At 33.7% G+C, this 21,481-nt stretch overlaps 2 protein-coding genes across 2 annotated transcripts; both read right to left on the bottom strand.

Moving 5' to 3' along the window:
* Positions 1-1,554: 1,554 nt before the first annotated feature.
* On the bottom strand, positions 1,555-3,667 carry LOC145015156 (serine/threonine-protein phosphatase PP1 isozyme 2-like). The gene is made up of 4 exons (XM_078973602.1): positions 3,006-3,667; positions 2,254-2,813; positions 1,925-2,133; positions 1,555-1,835 (listed from the first exon to the last, which is right to left on the bottom strand). The coding sequence occupies exons 1-3, from the start codon at positions 3,202-3,204 to the stop codon at positions 1,960-1,962; spliced, it is 933 nt and encodes a 310-aa protein (XP_078829728.1). The 5' UTR covers positions 3,205-3,667; the 3' UTR covers positions 1,555-1,835; positions 1,925-1,959.
* Positions 3,668-5,902: 2,235 nt separating this feature from the next.
* On the bottom strand, positions 5,903-7,254 carry LOC145014981 (ras-related protein Rab2BV). Its single transcript, XM_078973428.1, has 3 exons — positions 7,122-7,254; positions 6,704-6,894; positions 5,903-6,536 (listed from the first exon to the last, which is right to left on the bottom strand). The coding sequence occupies exons 2-3, from the start codon at positions 6,866-6,868 to the stop codon at positions 6,048-6,050; spliced, it is 654 nt and encodes a 217-aa protein (XP_078829554.1). The 5' UTR covers positions 6,869-6,894; positions 7,122-7,254; the 3' UTR covers positions 5,903-6,047.
* Between the last annotated feature and the right edge of the window lie 14,227 nt (positions 7,255-21,481).

Genomic DNA, 21,481 nt, shown 5'->3' on the forward strand with positions numbered 1-21,481 from the left:
TTATATTATATAGTATATACATATTATAGTATTATACAAATGGTCTTTGATAGGTTATACATGGAAATTTAGGATTAGATTAGTTTGTTATATATATATATATATATATATATATATATATATATATATATATATATATATATATATATATATATATATATATATATAGAGAGAGAGAGAGAGAGAGAGAGAGAATTAACATCATAAAAATTAGAAATAAGTTGATAATTCATAATTGATAAGTATTGTGATGAGAACTAAATCTCTTAACAACTAACATAATAAATGTCAAGACTTATAGCATACTAACATGATAACTTAAGCCTACTAAAATGATAATTTTTTTTCTACTCTACACTACTCCCGATTCTCCAATGATAATTGATAAGTTCATAAGTCATACTCAATGGATTAATGTTCATAAATCAACCCAATCCAAACTACTAGGCTTGTTAGCTTGTTACCATATTGAGAAACAAAACTCCACAATATACCAAACGAAGAACAAATGGTCGGTTTCTAATTAAGTCAACCCACAAAAGAAATTCAAGATTTTGGTTTAGACTTATTTAAAAAAAAATTACATTTATCCCAAAAATCATTTTTCTTTTTGTCAGGTAGCCTAACAATGACTTACAAGCAATTATGGTGGTAGCACCGCTATAGCACTCACATAAATCATTTTTCTTTTTACGGACAAATTATCACGACTCCTCACCGATCAACGTTTAAGCATCTAAATTTTATTCCTAGGAATAACTATTAAACATAGTTCACTTATACTAATGTTTTGAAGATACAAACCGTAACATCTTTTGTTTTTAGTCAAATTTGAAAAATCATTTATGGTTTTGGAAATCATATTTTCATAAAAATATTACAACGAAAATCTCATACATTTTCAAACATTAAATAAATAAAAATGTTTCAAAGCTAGAAAACCACAAAGGATGTCTCAAGCATACATCAAACATCACTAAAGTAGTATTGGTACCAAATCAAAAGGCCAAAAACATGGAATAAACAATGTTGTAAAATTTTCGATTAATCTCTTATTAATCTCTAGGCGTTATCTCACCAACTAAAAGACGTCTAACCTTTAATCCATGTCTACAAAATGAACAAAACAATAACAAAACAAATGAATTTTAACACTTTGAAAAAGTTTTATCTTAACAGAAACTATTTGAGAAATGATTAATATGATTAATGTTGTATTAATCATATTAAACTATTTTGTTACGATATTAGTGATATTTACGAACTTTCTTATGATATTGGTCATATTTAATTTTTTTAAATTCAACGAATTAACAATTTTTACACCCTTAAATGATAGTTCAAGTACTTGGTGTTTTATGAATAAGAATGAAATGAGTTTAAAGTAGATGTTACCCACATCATAAAGACATGTTGGCAAAAAGACCAAGTTTAGGCCATTTCTAAAAAAAACCCAATTACATCCATTTTTAAAGACCTAACTCCAAAGATTTTATATTTGGATTAATTCACAATTCTTTGGTGTCTAACAACAATTAGTAGTAGTAATAGTAATAGTAGTAATACAGTGTCAATCATTGCAATTTACAAACCCAAATGTAGTTGCAGTCTCATTATAAATTGCTATGTCAACAGTTTAAAACCATAGACTCCATTAATAGTGTTTTAAATAGGAAGAAAAAAAATATAAAAAAAAAAAAAAAAAAAAGTAGCAGCATTTTGTGGTCATCCTGGAACTACCCCTTACCTTAAAAGCAGAAAAAACTTCAACAAAAGGTCTTTCCAACATGTTCTTCACAGAAAACCACAACACCACCACTCCTGCTGTCATCCATCTTCAATTCACAAACAACCAGAGGACAATTATGTCAATTCACTATTTCACACATAGGCAACAAGTCCAAGAAAATAAATTGATACTTACCAGGTCACCAATACAGCAGGATTCAAGTCACCGAATTATAAAAATCTAGGTTTTCTATCAGCTGGCTTCAAGATTTGGAAAGAACACATTAAGCTCTCATCAACACTCATCATAGCACCAGCATTATCAAATTCACCACAATAATTTGGAGCAGAGAATATAGTAACAAGCTGTCTATCAGCAAAGAATTCATACCCATCTTCTACAACCTGCAAAAATGACAAAAACCAACATTCCAATTAGTCAATTACATACATACCTACCCTCAAAAAAAAACATATAGATATACACATGAATATCAATAAATGTAATGTGAATGTGAATAAAACCTGATGAGCACGACAAACAAGGTCCATATCATGCTGCATTAAGAACTCTGCAACTTTATCAGGACCAAAAGTATAAGAAACTCCCCTATCATTCATTCCCCAACCTTTAATGTCACGATTAGGATCTGACCAGAGTAAATCACAAAGCAAACCGGTGTCTGGAACATCAGTGGGGCGAGGTAAGTTTCTTATTTGATCTAAGTTTGTAAGATCAGGAGAAAGACCACCATGCATGCATAGTATTTTGTCATCTATAAGAGCAGCAACAGGAAGACAATTGAAACAATCAGTAAAAGTTTTCCAAAGTCTAACATTGAATCGGCGTTTACATTCGTCATAGAAGCCATAGATCCTGTTGATGGAAGCACATTCATGGTTTCCTCTTAAAAGGAAGAAGTTTTCAGGGAATTTGATTTTGTAGGCGAGTAAAAGGCATATGGTTTCAAGACTCTGCTTCCCACGATCCACATAGTCCCCTAGAAACAAGTAATTTGCATCTGGAGGAAACCCTCCATATTCAAACAGCCTTAACAGATCACCGTATTGTCCATGAATGTCACCTGTTTTCACAGAGATCAAACAGTTAAATATGGATTCTACACCATACAATCAGAATAAAAATCAGATAAGATCCTCATTCCTCACCACAAACAACAAATATGCAATGGAACAAGATAATGAAAAATCGCTACAAAACCAACAGTATTTGAAATTTGAATACATCAAGGGAATCAGATTATCGTTTGTCTTACCGCAGATCTTAATGGGAGCTTCGAGCTCTAGAAGATTAGGCTGTTGAAGAAAGATTTCTCGAGCAGCGGCACATAGTTGACGGATCTCCGCTTCCGAAAGCTGAACCTGCCGGACGGTTCTCGCTAGCCGGAACTCCAATAGCCGATTGATTATATCATCGAGTACGGCAGGGTCTATTCCCTGACCATTTTGAGCCATTGATCTCTAAATACTTCTACCTCCCTCGAAATTTCTCCGAAACCTGGGTTCTCAAAAACACCCAGAAACCCTAGATCGTAAAACAAAAACAAACCAGAAGAAACCGAAATTGCTTCGGCGATTTTCAACTACTTATTGTTAGTACATTGTTTTTGTTCCTCGGAATTTTTAATCATACACATGATGTATGCGCATGGACAAGTAGGGTTACAGAAAAATATTAACAAAAATTTAATAGCAGATAAAAAATTGGCGAGCTGACGGAGGAGGGAGGAGAAGAGGAGGGGCTGCAACTCTGATTGGGCGGAGATGCCGAACTCGATGATCAAAATTCTTCGAGAACGATAAATCCGTAGCGCTTGTGTGGTTTCAAATTTCTGCCCTCATTTCCCAATCAAAACTTTTGTGCTGGTATTTTATCTTTCTGATTTTGTTAATCCAAATAAAAATTTGAAATCTAGGGTTTTGATATGCCCAAAAAATTGATGGTGGGTTATTTGTTTCCCACTTGTTTTTTGGGATATTTACAAAATACTCCCCTCATGGTTTATGAATGTTAGATATACCACATCATGTTTCAAAAACATCATCATAGTCCTTATTTTGGTGCAGTTTTTTTTATTTGATTTTCTTATCTAAAAACAAACTCAAAAATACTTGTAGAATCTAGGAATCATAGACTTAATTTGTACCATTGAGATAAAAGACTTACAAAAGTATAGGGATATAATTTTTTTCACTCTTGACTGTAATTTATTAGTTTACCATAATTTGTTAGTTTATCATATGTTTGAATTCATACATAAAATATTGAATAGCTGGTTAATTGATTTAAAAATAATTAGGGAATAGGAATTATGCAAAAATATATGTTAATTTCAAATGTTCATAACCTTCAATTGAAATGAAACATTGTAACATCTTGATAGTTTTATATGTATAGACTAGGAACTATGTTGTTTCTAATGAATTTGAGTCAAGACCAAGCCTTTTATTTTATATTTGCAATGGTTTCAAAAGTTTGGGATAATTTTCATTTGTTTTATTTAGCAAAGAAAACATATCATTTCATAAGTGTGTCTTTTCTTACCCATTTGTGATATATTTCTTTCAAATTGAAGACAAAAAAAAGCCATGCAACTATTACATAAAACTTCAAGGTGAACATCTAATGGAAACTATATTTTTTTATAACTTAAACATCTTTATAGTGCATTTTTAAAAAAAAACCATTTAAATATGTTGCCCCATTGATGAATATGTGTGCGCTCATCCAAAAACAAATGCATCACATGTCCTAAAATAGTGCAATGTTTTTTTTAATGTGTCGCTCTATTTGTTTAACTGACTATGATACATGACCATTTAAATATGTTGCCCCATTGATGAATATGTATGCGTTCATCTGAAAACATATATACCACATGTCTTAAAATACGATACCAAAGCAAATCGAGGAATTGTCACCATATAGCACATGATTAGGTTTATGGTGTAAAAAGTTATAAAGCTTAATTAGCCAATGAAAATGTCTTACGGAGTTTCATACCTAGTTTAGCCCCATCTTCAAGATCGAATTCCACTATGTGAAATGATAGTTTCTTTTAAGATTGTTCATTAAACTGCACAAATCGTCCGCATCACACAAATCACACCACATAACACATTCTAAAACCTTGGTAAGGTTGTTTGTGGTTTGCAAATTTGTTAACCCACACCATGCAGTTTGTGGTTTAACAAATTTACAAACCAGAAAGTGAACACTACACATGTTTTATTTTTACTTAACAAATATGAGTTAACAATGGTTAGTTCCAAGGCAAAATAAACAAATAAAGACAAATGAATGTTGTTTGATAGATGAATCATTGTCACAATATTTTAAGGGATTCCTTATTATAAACATATCTTATTTCTTGTAATAGTTTAAAATGACCGCGAAAGAAGACACATTCTATAATTTCAATGTTTCGCATTTTTGGAAATTAATCATTTTCTCGGTCATCATAAGCGTTGAATATGGAAACAGTTTATTGATGGTCGGAAATCTTAATTTAAAGATGAGATTTCGATTATTCCACATGGGAGGGTTAATTTTTTTTATCTAGATAGGTTTGTGTTCTAAAGTTGTATGGCTTCTAGTTTCCTAAACCATAAGTAAAAATAAACAATTAGAAATTTAAAGACACAAAAAATAAAATAGTGATCGTTTGCATCGCACTAAACCGTAACGCAATTCATAACATAATTTAAAATTTTTACATAATTTAAAACTTTTGTAGTGTCTTAAAACATTTGTGTGACGTTGCAAGCATGAGGATAATACCAAACACAGACACAAAACATAGAAGTTAGAATTAAACATTCACAGCAAAATATGGGGGTTGTATGGCACAAGCTCACAAACTATGAGGGTTACATTGTAATATGTTATTTTCTTCTTTATTGTAATGTTGACGATAGCAAGAGGCCCCAGCGTGCGTGGGGCGGTGTTGAAAGGATTTCATGCTTTATTACCTGGAACCCAATAGTCATATTCTATTTTAAAATCACAAAATAATCCCTAAACTATCAAGACAATCCACATTTGGTCCCTATTTCAAATTTCTCATTCAATCAACAGCCAAAATGATCATAGATTCAAAAGAACGGGGTCAAATCACAAATCACAGAAACGAGTCGACAACGGAATCCAAGATACTAAACCATATATCGAATTTTCACAAGAATTGTTCTCAAGTAAGATAGTATTCTACAAGGTCAAAAGAAGGTGTTGTTTCTTGATTACAAAAAGAAAACAAAAAAAGAAATCTTTAGCTTTACCTCATCAAATATGTTTCAACTCAAGTTGAACAGCAACCTCTCTTTGTATTATTCCCAGATGAATCAGCGACATTAATGGTGGTTCCTTGACCAGGTAAAGCAGTAGGACCTGATGCTTCTTGAGCTGCTAATGCTTTCTTGCTAACGATATGATATATATCTGTCAAAACAGTTTGAAACGCTTTCTCAACATTATGTGCTTCAAGTGCTGATGTTTCAAGAAATGAAAGCCCTTCTTTTTCAGCGAGGGATTGGCCATCTTGTTCAGCCACTGCTCTGAGATGATTCAGATCAGACTTGTTTCCAGCCATCATGATCACAATGTTGGAATCTGCGTGGTCTCTTAATTCACGCAACCATCTCTGAATGTTATCGAAGGTTTGGCTCTTGGTTATGTCGTACACCAGAAGAGCCCCAACTGCACCTCTGTAGTATGCACTGGTTATCGCTCTGTACCTTTCTTGCCCTGCTGTGTCCCAAATTTGTGCCTTCACTGTCTTTCCATCAACCTGTTTTCGTAGGCATTCTATCAAACACTTGGTACGCTAAATTTAATGGACTTTCGATTGGATTTTATCAAACAGGAGTAATTACTAATTAGACGATATATTAAGAGAAACTGTTCATCGGATTAGGTTCAAAGAGAAATCAGCAGGAAAAAGAAGGAAATTCAGACCTGAAGAGTTCTAGTAGCAAACTCAACTCCAATTGTTGATTTGGACTCCAAACAGAATTCGTTCCTCGTAAACCTCGACAGAATATTGGATTTTCCGACACCCGAGTCCCCTATCAACACGATCTTGAATAAATAATCGTACTCATTATCTACTCTATTAGCCATTAGTCTTTCCTCCTTCCCTCGCAAACCTATAACACAAGAAAATTTCGGAGTTCGTTCAAATCGATAGATATGCATAGATCTAAGCAGATCGAAATCAGACCCACTACTTCTTTTCGATTGCAAACGAAACTCATCATTCCTTTTCTGATTGCGAACAAAATCCACAAATTTATATTCCAAAAACTAGCTCAATCACTAAGGAAAACATAGACAAACGCGGATATCGTGTTGTATTGTATGTTAAAGACCTTACCGTAACTAAAGAGATCGGGAAGAAAGTGAGGACCTCGCCTTGAAAATTTATCGGAAAATGGGATTAAAGTGAGCTTTGAAACAATTAAACAATGGAGAAAGAGGTTTGAACTAGCCAACGTGATTATATACAGCCTACAAGGGCAGAGAGATAATTACAGAGTTGGTTAAAAAAAACAAACTCACCGTTCCCTTCTCTCACTAGTCACTAGCAACATTAGTGACATACATATATATATATATATATATATATATATATATATATATATATATATATATATATATATATATATATATATATATATATATATATATATATATATATATATATATATATATATATATATATATATATATATATATATATATATAGCCATTTAGGTATTGAATATATATTTATTATTCAAACAAATTATGATATAAAAATCATATTTTTCGAATTGCTTCCTTAGTTTTATCTAGTCAAGTAGTCATTGTATTTATCGGAAAAATAACTCTTGAGAGTAATTAACTTTTGTGTTTGTACTCATTTGGTCCCTTTTTTTTTTTTTTTTGTATTCAATATACCATCGAACTTGTTGTTGGTGTTTACCATAGCCCTTTTGACCGGCTTTTGACCTGTGATAGCCGGTCAAAGGGTTATGGTGAACACAAATAACAAGTTCGATGGTATATTGAGTACAAAAAAAAAAGGAAATAGACCAAATGAGAACAAACGCAACAGTTGGTTACCCTCCTGGTTCATTTTCCCTTTACTCATTTACAACAAATCTCACATCATCTCTTAGTGATATTAATGACTTTATGAGATTCATTCTTGCTTCTCTTTAAAACATAACCTACGAAAGGACATTATTCATACATGTACAACTTTGTAATGCACTTGAATATTTATTAGGGGAATCTTGACTTAGCAGACACATTTCATGACTACATTTACATTTGCAATCAAATGATTTATCGTATCATGGATTCTAGACAAGTCTACAAACGAGTGGAATCACAAGTGCTGTGATTTTTGAGTTTACTTAGCTTTAAGATCGAACTCATGGGACAAGATACAACATCAATATGTACAATATCATGTTGCTTTTGTAGACACATCACCTTAATATTGTACACATTGATGTTGTATCTAATCCCATGAGTTTGATCTTAAAGCTAAGTAAACTCAAAAATCACAGCACTTGTGATTCCACTCGTTTGTAGACTTGTCTAGAATCCATGATACGATAAATCATTTGATTGCAAATGTAAATGTAGTCATGAAATGTGTCAACTTAGTCAAGATTCCCCTAATATTTAAGTGCATTACAAAGTTGTACATGTACGAATAATGTCATTTCGTAGGTTATGTTTTGAAGAGAAGCAAGAATGAATCTCATAAAGTCATTAATATCACTAGGAGATGATGTGGGATTTGTTGTAAATGAGTAAAGTGAAAATGACTCTTGAGGGTAATTAACTTTTGCGTTTGTACTCATTTGGTCCCTTTTTTTTGTATTCAATATACCATCGAACTTGTTGTTTGTGTTCACCATAACCCTTTGACCGTCTATCACAGGTCAAAAGCCGGTCAAAAGGGCTATGGTAAACACCAACAACAAGTTCGATGGTATATTGAATACAAAAAAAAAAGAAAAAGAACCAAATGAGTATAAACGCAAAAGTTAATTACCCTCAAAAATCATTTTCCCTTATAAAAATTATCATAAGGTCATTTGGCAAAAAGGCGAAATGAATTGACGTTACATGTAGCATCATTTATACACCTCATTTAATGGATAATGTACTAAACTACCTATTTTATTTATGGGCTTTTGGTTTTTACTATTTTTGCTAAACATGTCTAGACCAAGTTTTATGTGAAAATATCGATTGGCTAAATAAGGCAAATCAATAGAAAAAGTGAAAAACATTTTATGTTTTTACCTTCTCCCATTTAATAATAGCACTTATAAATAATATTAGTTGTATTAAATTTTATAATAATGATTTTAAAAATATATTAAATTGAAATGAGATTTTTAATAAAAATATTTGGAATAACAATTTTTTTTTCTTATATCATAATTTATTTTTTATAGAGTTGTACAATACAATATTTTAAAATATAAAATATTATTTATAGAATATTATTTGTTGTTATTAGTAATCTAGTTGAAACTAATTATAGTCCATGACTTTTTTATTCATTTATTAAAATTCATTCTAAATATTTGACACATTATATATTTTATTAAATTATATATGAGGAATAACTTAATTTTCTAAGCACATAAAATAAGATAAATTTATATGATATAATCAATAGAGAAAAAAGCAAAAAACTAATATTTAATTCGACATATTTATGCACCATTCAAAAAAAAAGTTTTTAAAATATACAATGTTCAGTCATGCTTAGTTGCTTACAACTTGAAGAGCATTTACATATATTTTATCAAATACCATACATGGTAAATCTTACATCGATATGTTATAAAAAAAGTAAAAGATTTGTATTTATTTAAACGTATTAATAAAATTATCAAAATATGTTAGGACAAAAGATAGTATAAAATATAAATATTGTTAATATCGCATGAAGTACAAAATTTATATAGTCACATGTAAGGTTAATTTATTAAAAAATAATAAATTAAGCAAACAAATATACCAAAAAAATATTTTTCATTTTTTCAATATAACGTTTTAAATTATTATGCTTTAAAGTACCATTTAAATTGTTGTTTAATACTTATGTAAAATAGAAATAATATTATTATATTTTACAGGAAATAATTTCACCTTTTCAACTTGTCCCTTGGTAGATAAGAGTAATTAAAAGTTTTTTTTTATCTAGAAAACGCGCGAGTCAATATAGAAAGTCATATATTATATCATTACATGTCATTTGTTGAATGGGTAATTTTTTATCCAAAGCATATTTAAATACATAAATTATTCTTAGCCAGTTTTTCAATAAATCTTATAATATATAATCATAGTATAATATTGTAATCACATTTAATATATATTTACTGTATTTTTTAAAAGTTGAAAACCTTGATATTCATGAATTACACAATTCAACAAGATCCATTTAACCCGTCATGAAACTACCAATTGGCCATGTTACCGGGTCTGATATGATATCATTTTGCCACCTTCATTAAATTTCATTGTTACAAATGATTGAGAATCTATTATTATTATTTTAATTTGTTCTCTTATAATAAGAATCTATTATTATTATTCTAATATGTATTCTAAAGGAAAAAGTCCAAAAAAGTAGGGTTGGTGTTGTCTTATTTGATTGGGGAACTTTGAAACGGCAACGTTTTGGGGAGGGAAAGTTGACATATAGGTATTTGTTGGCAAAGGGAAATGGCAGACTGGCAATGATGGGGTATTTGCCACTTTGACAGGGTGGGAATGTTTCTTTGTTGGTTATGACTTCCATGTTCTCCTTTTACAACTTCTCACATCTCCACCCTCTATTTATCTCCTTCTTTTTAATATAAAACACTAACTATATATTAAATAAGTATTTTACAATTATTTTTTAAAATATTTACAAAATGATAGCTATATGTGATATTAACAACCGATCATTTGTTATTAACACAGCCAATTGCATAAAAGACATTAGATTCGTATAAAATTTTGATTTTGACATTGTATATTTTTTTCCTTAATTAAATCATTGAATTTATAATTTTGTTGCAAATTTATTCAATCGACCATTTTGCTTCAGGTGTTTTATGTTTCTCACCTGTCGATATAACAAAAAACTGATGTAACTTACACATATAATTGTAGTTGGCAAACATATGGGTTAAATTGAACTATTACATAGAAATCTATTTACTTTTCTTTATTTATTATTCTTTTCTTCTCTTAGAATATCACGATTTTGTGAAATAGATTCTCAATGTCGTTCAAGTGGTTCGTCATCTCATAGTAATATAAGCAAGGCTAGAAATATTTTCAACATAACTATTATCATTATTACATATTCTCACTAATTATCATTTATTTTTGTTCTCACGCATTCTCATTCACTCTTTCTTATTATCACATAATAGGATTATCAAGAATATATTCTCATAAAAAGTTCATACTATCCTTATAGATGATTTAATTTTTTAAACTAATTATTTTTTATATATTTTTTATATATATTCTTGATAATAGGATTATCAAGAATATATTCTCACATAACGGGAATCATAAAAAGTTCATACTATCCTTATAAATGATTTAATTTTTTAAACTAATTATTTTTTATATATATTTTAAGAGATTGAAAATTAAATAAATAAACGATCGAAAGTTAATTTTTATTTATAGTGATTCATTTCTTCATTTAATTATAAATATATACACAATATTAAATTCAAAATATTTTAAAAAAATATGTTTAAATTAAAATCAGCTAAGAATGTATTTTTTATAATAAGACTACTAAGTGAGGATAACATGTTATCACACTTAAAATGTTCAACTCGTCATCCTAATCATACATTGGTATTATAACACTCAATGTAGAAATGAACAATACCAAATAATATGTAATAACACCCCCTATTTTCTATTATTTTTTATTTCATTGATATTTTTAATTTCTATTTTTTTTTTTCAGTTTGTTTTATTTTTTATTTATTTATGACATAATATTTATAAAAAAACATATAAATCAATAACACATATAATTTAATTAAATCCTAAATTAAAAATAACTTTTAAAAACTTAAAATGACATTACAAATAAATAAAAACATTGAACAAATACATTACGATGATCCTGGATTCATTTGTTTCATTTATTTATTTATTTATTTTATAAATAAAGATGTGATTATCATTGGACTTGCAAGTTACATAACAATATGATATCATCAACACTTGAAATAATTGCTTTTTTCTTTAGAAAACCACATGAGCCGGCAAAAATTACGAATGGGTCAAAGCATTAGATAGAGAACAATCCATCAAATAATTTTGACTGTTTGAAAAAAATTGCAAGCCAATAACGAATCGTTACCTCCCGTTGCCATGCTAACGGATGATGTCATAACGCCCAAAAACGCCAAGATGGGACAGTGTTTCAACGTTACGTTAGCATTTTTTCACTGTCACTTCAATACGACGGATATCGTGTTGCATGTATTCATTAGTCTAAGAAAATATTAGTTTTGGAAGCTAACCCATACCACTACCAACCACCCAAAAGCACCCAAAAGGTAAAGAGAAATGATACTAAATTACTATCACCAAATAATACAAGTAATTAACTTAAAGGTAAAGGCATCAAATTCTTCCCAAAGTTCCACCTTCTAATATCTAACTTAAGAAATTTGTTGTTTTCTTTATTTAAAATAACACACATCATAAATTTAACAAAAAAGTGTTTGACTACGAAAAATGCCTAATAACTTTTAAAAAACTAAATTATATTAAACTTTGGATTAAAATCAATTACTTAAATTTTTAATAATAATAAAAAGTAAGTTGTAAAAATATGTTACATATATCTTAAACAATCTAATTACAAATTTTACTTTTTAATGATTTATATTTTATAAGATTGTATATATTTGAATATATTTTGGACGACGTCGATTTATTATACTTATTTTCTTTGTAGTTGATTTTTTTAAACTTTATTTATCAAGTTGTTAATATAAAACATAATATATGTGCTAATCAAATAATTTATAGATAACCCACATCGTTAACATGTTCAAATACACCAAAAAACATACCTTCTATAAGTTTTATAACTAAAAACATAGAATTTTAAAATTTAAATTAAAAAATAAGTATTATAAATTTATAATTAGGCCGGTGGATATATATATATATATATATATATATATATATATATATATATATATATATATATATATATATATATATATATATATATATATATATATATATATATATATCGGTGTTATAACACCAAAAAATTATCATCTTAAATGTCATGTCATCTTTAACACTACACCATTTAGGCTACGAAATATTTATCACACACTGTCACATCATTTTAAAAAGGAAATAAAATAAAATAAAATGATACAAAAAATAAAAATTGATTGATTTCTTATTTGTTAACCAACATCGAGATGTGTTATACCCACAACGAGTTGTACCATAACGAGTTAGGGGTGCTGTTCATTTGGCCATAGCGTCTTTGTGGATGTGCCACATCGGTTCTCCACAACGGTTTAGTACCCATCCTCATTCGTCTTAAACACATCAATCTTAAACAAAAATATGCGAATGTTGATTGAAAAATATTGCTTTTGATTATTCCAAAGTTGATGCACAATTTGTGGTTTGGTATGGCGTCTATCGAATCTTGATGCACAATTTAGTGGCAAAGGGATTAATTTTCTTTCTACCACACGACTTACCACTCATGGCTTGATGATTATAACAATCTAAAATAACTTTGACCTATTACATCTTTAAAGTTAAGCAACAATAAGTGTCACCTAATCATGGAAATTTTATTGCCACATTGCATTTGGCTAAGCCTTTATTTCACTTTGACAATGCGAGGCCATTAAGGATTGGTTTTTTATATTTATTTATAACTTCTCATTTAATTGTATAAAAAAATTCTTTCAGTCACAAATAGGGCTGTAAACGAACTGAACGTTCGGCGAACCGTTCGTGAATTGTTCGACGGGAAGTTCGTTTATGTTCGTTTATTTAATAAATGAACGAACATGAACAAAAATTATCGTTCGTTTAGTTACATGAACGAACATGAACAATGGTCTCGTTCGTTCATTTATGTCCGTGAACGTTCGTTTATGATGTTCATTTATGTTCGTTCGTTTAAGTTTATTTATATTCATCTATATTCAATTATTTTTTATTATATTGTTATATTATATGTTCGTTTATGTTCATATAAGTTCAATTGTGTTTTTTTATCTTTGTTCGTTTATGTTTGTTCGTTTATGTTCGTTTAGCATGTTCACGAACATAAATGAACGAACATGAACAAAGTAATTTGTTAAACGAACGAACATGAACAAGAAAATCTCGTTCGTTTATCCGTTCGTGTTCGTTTGTTGTTCGGCTAACTTAAACGAACGAACATGAACAAGACATTGTTCGTGTTCGTTTGGTTCGTTTACAGCCCTAATCACAAACACAAAAATGATGGTTAAACTCCGATCAACCTTTAAAATAGTGCATTTTAGTTTTACAGGCATTCACATTTGCCTTTCATATATTTGCTATTAAAAAGTAACCAACATTCATATGATGCTAAATCTTATAATCACCGACTAGTAATGAGTTAGAAAAAAATTATAAATTACCGTGGAACATTGGATTTTGTAACCACGAAGTCCAGGTAATACTATTCATATTACATCTATTAGAAAATCAATCAAAAGAATGAATAACGATACTTTTAAAAATGTTTTCCCTCTTCCTGGTTTGTTGTAGAAACACCACACACTATTCTTGTATTTTAAATGAACCACACCGTGGTGTAAACAATGACTTCCAACACATTTTCTTCATCGATTATTAATCGATGATAAAATTATCAACCCAAGGCATAAATATCATCACTTTATACTAAGTTGTTTATAAGAAATATAAAGACACAAACTTATATTTTTGCAAAAGAAATTATTTATAAAAACTGTTAATGAATGAAATAACTTATTAAAAGTTATATAATGTTAACAATGATTTGTATCCTAAATGAAAACTTATATAAGTTTATATTCCTTTACATTTGTCCATTCATTTTTTCGGCTCACTTCTTTTGTTAAATTAACATTTTTAAGAATACTTATAGAAAACACGGGTTAATTTTGATAACTTATGTAACATTCAAGATGTCAAGTATATGTTAATTAAATAAATCCATCTTGTGGACCCATAGACCCAAGTATGATGGGCGTACATGTGGTACGTCAGACGTACTCCAAGGCATTGCATTAGGCAGGATGCCCCCCAGGTACGTTGGGCGTACCCATGAGTACACGGGGCGTACGTCCGTTAAGGGCAAACCCAATTTTTTAGGGTTCACACCCTATTTAAACACATTAAGACCCCCAAATCATTCACCTTATTAGCTTCTGTTGTCTCTTGAGCTATACATCGAAACCCTAATCCATTTTCCAAAGAGATTGGCCTTGTGTTTTGTGTGTGTGGTGCATATTGAAGAAGAAGAAGACTTGCAAAAAAGCATTGGACAAGAGGAAGCTTGTAGATCTAGAGATTATTCACCCTTCCTAGCTTATTGGAGGTATAAAGCTCCTACCTTAATGACTCCATGTAGTACATTTAGTTTAGGGGTTGCTTTTATCATATGATTGTCCCCTGAGTCATCCTTGTGAGTATGAGCTACTCCAAGAGCTTAAAATGTTAGATTTCATCAATTTTATGGTGTTAGTTCATAAGAATATCATCTTGATGGATCATGATGAACCATGCAAAGGTTGGTGTCCATTCTTTGAAGATAAAGTGTTTAAGTTGGCTTTGGAACCTTTTAAAACATGCAAAAGCATAAACTTTGCAACTTTTGGCTTAATACGTTTTAATGAGCTTAGATATAACGTCGGACGTTAGGCTTAGTGAATTAAGACCTTAAAAGTAAGCAATGGCCAACTGGGGAGTATGTCAGACGTACGTAGTTGTACGTTGAGCCTACGCACCTAGGGTCCCAACCTTGCGAACCACTCTAGTACGCCATGCGTACTGAAGGTACGCTTAGTGTACTTACCAGAGAAGTTTTTGGGCCTTTAGTTTCGGGTCACCTTGGGCTTAGGGATTTGGGGCCTTGTTGGGCTGCAAGCCTTTCTGTGTTGGGCCTTTATGGACTTGGTTCGATAGTAGGCATGGAATGTCTTTTGGACTTTGGGTTGGTTTGGATTTGGGCCTTGGTATGTTAGGCCCAATAAGTGAATGATTGAGCAGCCTTTTTTCCTTTGAAGTCGGGGTTTAGGATTTAGACTCTCAGGTAGGGTTAATGTAACATCCTGTTTAATTAATAAATAAATAGATAAAATTGATAAATGAATAATTGCCCTAAATCCATATTATTTAATGGGGTGTTGGTTTTGGGGCGTCGAATGTTATAAGTTGGAATATTCGGGGGTTAGAGTGTAAGTTCAGGACTTGTCTCTCAAAGGATTTTAGAAGTCAAGGGGGTGTTTGGTATTATTGGGACGTGTTATGCCAGAATTTTATTAGGCGGGGGGCTGAATGGTAAATTTTGGAATTCATTTGAAAATAAATTGTAAGGGAGGGGTTGTTTAGTAACTGTTGGATTAATTATGAAAAGAATTATAAGATTAAGGGTGTAACAGGTAAATATGGGAGCTATTTTGGAAATAATTTTATGGAGATGGACTGTTTATGCCATTATGGCAATAAGATTTGGAGGCACCGGGTATACAGTCATAATCCACCGTTCCCTTAACCCTAACCCTAAAGAAGTGCAGCCGCCATCCTCCCTACCCTCATCCCCCACGACCTCCGACGCCGCACCTCCGACTGCCGTCGCCTAGTTGGGTTCAACCACCACCTCCTGACCCGTCTCAACCGCCATTACCACGACAAGCCTGACCACCGTTCCAATCTTTGCCACACTGACAACATATGCCACCATAACCTCCTCTGTCGCTGCCGGTGAAGTCCTTAACTGCTAGAGAAGCCCCACCAAGAACGAAGGCGGAGCTGTGACCAGTGGACATGAGTCGTGCGCAATCGGAATGCTCACGGTGAAACTAAATTTCATCTTATTCATCCATGTTTCTATCTGTTTGGGGTCGTAACCATTGTTGGTCTCCATTTCAGTGGCATTTCGCGTGATGACTTGCCACCTTGTAGGTGGCTGAATGCACGTGTGTTGCCTTTAAGGGCCGTTTAGGGAACTAATCGGGGTGTATGTGCGTTATTTTGCTCACGGGAATCAAGAGACCCGCCGCCACCACCGTGAGGTGGTGGCTGTCTCCGCAATCCACCGCTATGTCGCCGTTTATGTTGTCACTACCGTCACAAATCACCACGTACCGCCTCCATATTAATGATGGGTGTGTTCTAAGTGTCCATCTTTTGTTTGTATGTGTTTTAGGTAGTGTTGATGGTTGGAAAATGGAGAAGATAACCACCATGGCCGCCAGCCATGGTGGTTGCCACCTCGTGCCACCGCCTGCCACCACAAGGTGGTTGTATGTGTGCATGTTTAGTTTAGTGTGTGTGTGTGTGTGTTGATTAAGATTTTCTTCGTAAAATTTGTAAATGCTAAAGGAATAATTAAAGAAACCCTAACCACCACCCGCCGCCATGTCGGGTGGCAGTGTGCTTTGTCGTGTTGTGTTGATTCGATTGAGACGCTTGAAACCTTAACAGGCTCAATGAAGCCCTAATGGGCTTAGTGAAACCTTAATGCGGTTAGTAAAATCATAATGGGCCTAATGAACCCTTATTGGTCAAAGGACCTAGCTATTGGCCCTATTGGGCTAATATGGGTTGGAAACCCTAATTAGGGTTTGGGAAAACCCTAATGCTACGAAACCTTAATTTGGGACTTATCGGAAAGCATGAGGATTATTTAATGAATTTAATATATTAATTAATAGTCATTTGCAATCAACCTAAGTCAATATTGGAGTTAATGGATTAAGTCCTTAAAGGGTTAAGTAGGGACACTTAACCATAATCATCATTTGATGTGAAACCCTAATTTCACTTGGGCCTTAAGTTGGGCCTTTCTATTGGGCTTTGGTAATTGGTTTATTAATGGGCCATCCAAGAATAATCATATGGACTAGAATATATTGATGGGCTTAGGGTAAGGCGCACATGAGGGTTTGGGCCTAATTTGGAAAATTGGGCCATAGATGGGCCATAGTTAGGCCTTAATGATTATATATGATATTGGGCCATTAGAATGTCAAATGTTATACCGGAATAAATGGTTGGGCCTTTGAATAAGACCATGTAAAGGCTTGGGCCCAATTTGGAAAATTAGGCCATATGTTGGGCTTTGATTTCCTAGTTTGACTTTTGGGTTTATGGATTGAGCCTTGGGCTGGAATAATGTAACACTGTGAAATTTCAAAACAATTTTTCATTTTAATTTAATAAAAATACCCCAATCACAATTCTCCAAAAACGTGTATCATTTGTTTTTACATAACATAAGTACAAATCAAAATCCCCAGAATCTCAAAACATCTCCACCATAAGTGTGTACTGATCATGTTGGTGCCTTCCCGCGATCATCATTGGTATCTAAAACACATAACACGCAAACGCTAAGCAATAATGCTTAGTGAGTTCCCCAAAATACCACATACAGCACATATGCCTTTCCAGACCATAACTCTATGCGATCTTCCGATCCAAGTGTCTCAGGGGATTTCCATCCCATAACTCTGTTGACCTTTCGGTCTATATCATCATACTCATATCATAACATATAACATATACAACATACATCACATTTTCATTATACACATAAGACCTTCCGGTGACACATAATCACCCCATCGGGTAAGGCATAGTGAGAAGACTCACCTCGAAGATGTCGGATAATCACTCACGCTCAATCCTCCGACCTAGCTTCCCCCTATAACATAAATACATCTCTAATTAATACCTTACTGACTTAATTTGACTAATTCACTTAAGTCAACACAAGTCAACTCTGGTCAACGTTGGTTAATGGCCACCCCCTTGACCCAACTCTTCGAGTTAGGCACTGACTCGGCGAGTTCAGACGTGAACTCAAGTCCCCTAAATCCCCCTCTGACTCACTGAGTCACTCTTCCAACTCAGCGAGTCATCAACTGCGTGAGTCATGGGACAACCCGGTCCGACTCGTCGGGTCTGGTTATGGACTCGGAGAGTTCATTCCATGCTCGAACTCAAATGGCCTTTTGAGGTCATATTTGTTTCTCTAATCTATAGATCTGACCTTCCGAAACATGATAATCACGTAAAGGTCACATCTTGGCACCCATGCAACGCCTACAAGGCTTCTTTTGGTGAAATGACCTCTAAAATAGTAACCCAAGTCCACAACTCAAAATGAAAGGCATAAAGCAGAGCATTTGGGACTCTCTGGACCTTCTAAAGTCCAGATCTATGTACCAATTCCCCATGGGACCTCTCACACTCCAAATACAAGTTAATCAAGGCATGAAGAAACTCTAGATTTGACTATATCAACAAAAACACGAGAATAAGCTCTAAATAATACCTCAAATAGCTTCCTCTTCCCAAATGGAAGTAGATCCAAGCTCTCCAACTCTCCTAGCTTGACCTTCCTCTTCTATTCTTGCTAAAACACACAAGGATGATGAACAATGGTCTCTTATCTCACTCACAAGGACTCTCAGATGCTTTGGTGCTCTCAAGGACGAAGGTAGCCGAAATGAAGGGGTTATAAGGTCCTTTAAATACGGCTGAGACCCGGGAAATTAGGGTTTTAGTCGCCAATACGGACTCTTCGAGTCCCCTTACCGACTCATCGAGTCCACTCATTAATCCAGTCATCACCACGCGACCCTACTCGACGAGTCTAGGCATCAACTCGTCGAGACTCTCTCTCTCTTAGACTCCAAAAATAAATGATAAAATAATACCTGAAATCCCGGATATTACAATTCTCCCCCACTAGAATCAGACTTCGCCCTCGAAGTTTCGCTCTGCAAACAATTCTGGATACTGCTCCCGCATCTCTAACTTCGGCTCCCAAGTCAGCTCGGACCCCTTCCGATGTTGCCACTGGACATGAACCAGGGACACCTCCTTGTTCCTCAGAATCTTGATTCTCCTATCTCAGATTACGATCAACCTCTCAACATAGTTCAGGCTCGCATCCACCTAAATGTCCTCTAATGGAACCACTGCTGACTCATCGGCAATACACTTCCTCAACTGAGACACGTGGAAGGTATCATGAATCTAACTCAGCTCAGCAGGTAGCTGCAAACAATACGCTACTCTGCCCACCCTAGTTGTCACCCTGAATGGACCGATATATCGAGGTCCCAACTTTCCTCTCTTCCTGAATCGAATCACACCTTTCCAAGGTGATACCTTCAGCGTAGCTCTTCTGGCGACTCTAGGCTCTAAGCGATGCCTATCAGCATAGCTCTTCTGGTGACTCTGGGCCATCAGCGTAGCTCACATGACCTGTTGAATCTGCTCAATTGTCTGGAGTACTATCTTCATACTACCCATAACACGCTGTCCTACCTCTCCCCAACTAATGGGAGTCCAACACCTTCTTCCATACAACAACTCGAAGGGAGGCATACCGATGCTCGAATGGTGGCTGTTGTTATGGGAAAACTCAGCCAAAAGCAGATACGTGTCCCAACTTCCTCCGAAGTCTAATACACATGCCCGAAGCATGTCCTCGAGTGTTTGGATAGTCCGCTCACTCTGACCGTCGGTCTGAGGGTGATAAGAAGTGCTGAAATGTAACCTCGTACCCAACTCATCATGAAACTTCTTCCAGAACCTGGAAGTAAAATGCACATCTCGATCTGACACAATCGAAATCAGCACCCCATGCCGAGACCCCACTTCCCTCACATATATTTCTGCCAACCTCTCTGCGGAAGAACTCTCACTGATAGCAAGGAAGTGAGCACTTTTAATCAATCGATCCACAATCACCTAAATTGCATCGACACCCCTTGGGGTTCCTGGTAGTTTGGTAATGAAATCCATAGAAATATGTTCCCACTTCCACTGGGAAGCTCAAGTGGCTACAACTTGCCATGTGGACGCTGGTGCTCGGCCTTAACCTGACGACAGGTCAAGCACCTCTCTACAACCCACGCAACATCTCTCTTCATACAAGGCCACCAATAGTCTCTCTTCAGATCTAAATACATTTTAGTGTCCCCGGGATGGATCGAGAATCTCAATCTATGCGCCTCCTCCATCAAAACACTGCGTGACTTGCCAATAAATGGCACCCATATCCGGCCATGAAAAGTCATAAGCCCTCGGCTATCAGTCACAAACTCAGATACCTGCCCAATCACTCGATCCTTCTTGCGGTTCTCCGGTCTCACAGCCTCTACCTGAGCCTCACAAATGGTATCTAACACTGGAGTCATCATGGTCATTCTCTTACACATACCTCGTATCGGAACACTCTCTTCCCTTCGACTCAGGGCATCGGCTACCGCATTCGCCTTGTCGGGGTGGTACAGGATCTCACAATCGTAATCCTTCACCACATCCATCCATCTCCTCTGCCACATATTTAGGTTGGGTTGATCCATCAAATACTTCAAACTCTTGTGGTCCGTGTAAATGGTACACCGAACCCCGTACAAATAGTGGCATCATATCTTGAGAGCAAAC

Source organism: Lactuca saligna, chromosome 9 (assembly GCF_052625555.1).
Source record: "Lactuca saligna cultivar CGN05327 chromosome 9, ASM5262555v1, whole genome shotgun sequence".
NCBI classification, from domain to species: Eukaryota; Viridiplantae; Streptophyta; class Magnoliopsida; order Asterales; family Asteraceae; genus Lactuca; species Lactuca saligna.

What these genes read in the sequence shown, in the direction of transcription:
- LOC145015156 (XM_078973602.1), bottom strand. Translation starts at nt 3,204, where the DNA reads ATGGCTCAAAATGGTCAGGGAATAGACCCTGCCGTACTCGATGATATA. An exon ending in AGCTCCCATTAAGATCTGCG is followed by an intron (nt 2,814 to 3,005) that starts GTAAGACAAACG and finishes CTGTGAAAACAG; the next exon opens with GTGACATTCATGGACAATAC. An exon ending in TTGTTTGTCGTGCTCATCAG is followed by an intron (nt 2,134 to 2,253) that starts GTTTTATTCACA and finishes TCATTTTTGCAG; the next exon opens with GTTGTAGAAGATGGGTATGA.
- LOC145014981 (XM_078973428.1), bottom strand. Translation starts at nt 6,868, where the DNA reads ATGGCTAATAGAGTAGATAATGAGTACGATTATTTATTCAAGATCGTG. An exon ending in TTGCTACTAGAACTCTTCAG is followed by an intron (nt 6,537 to 6,703) that starts GTCTGAATTTCC and finishes CTACGAAAACAG; the next exon opens with GTTGATGGAAAGACAGTGAA.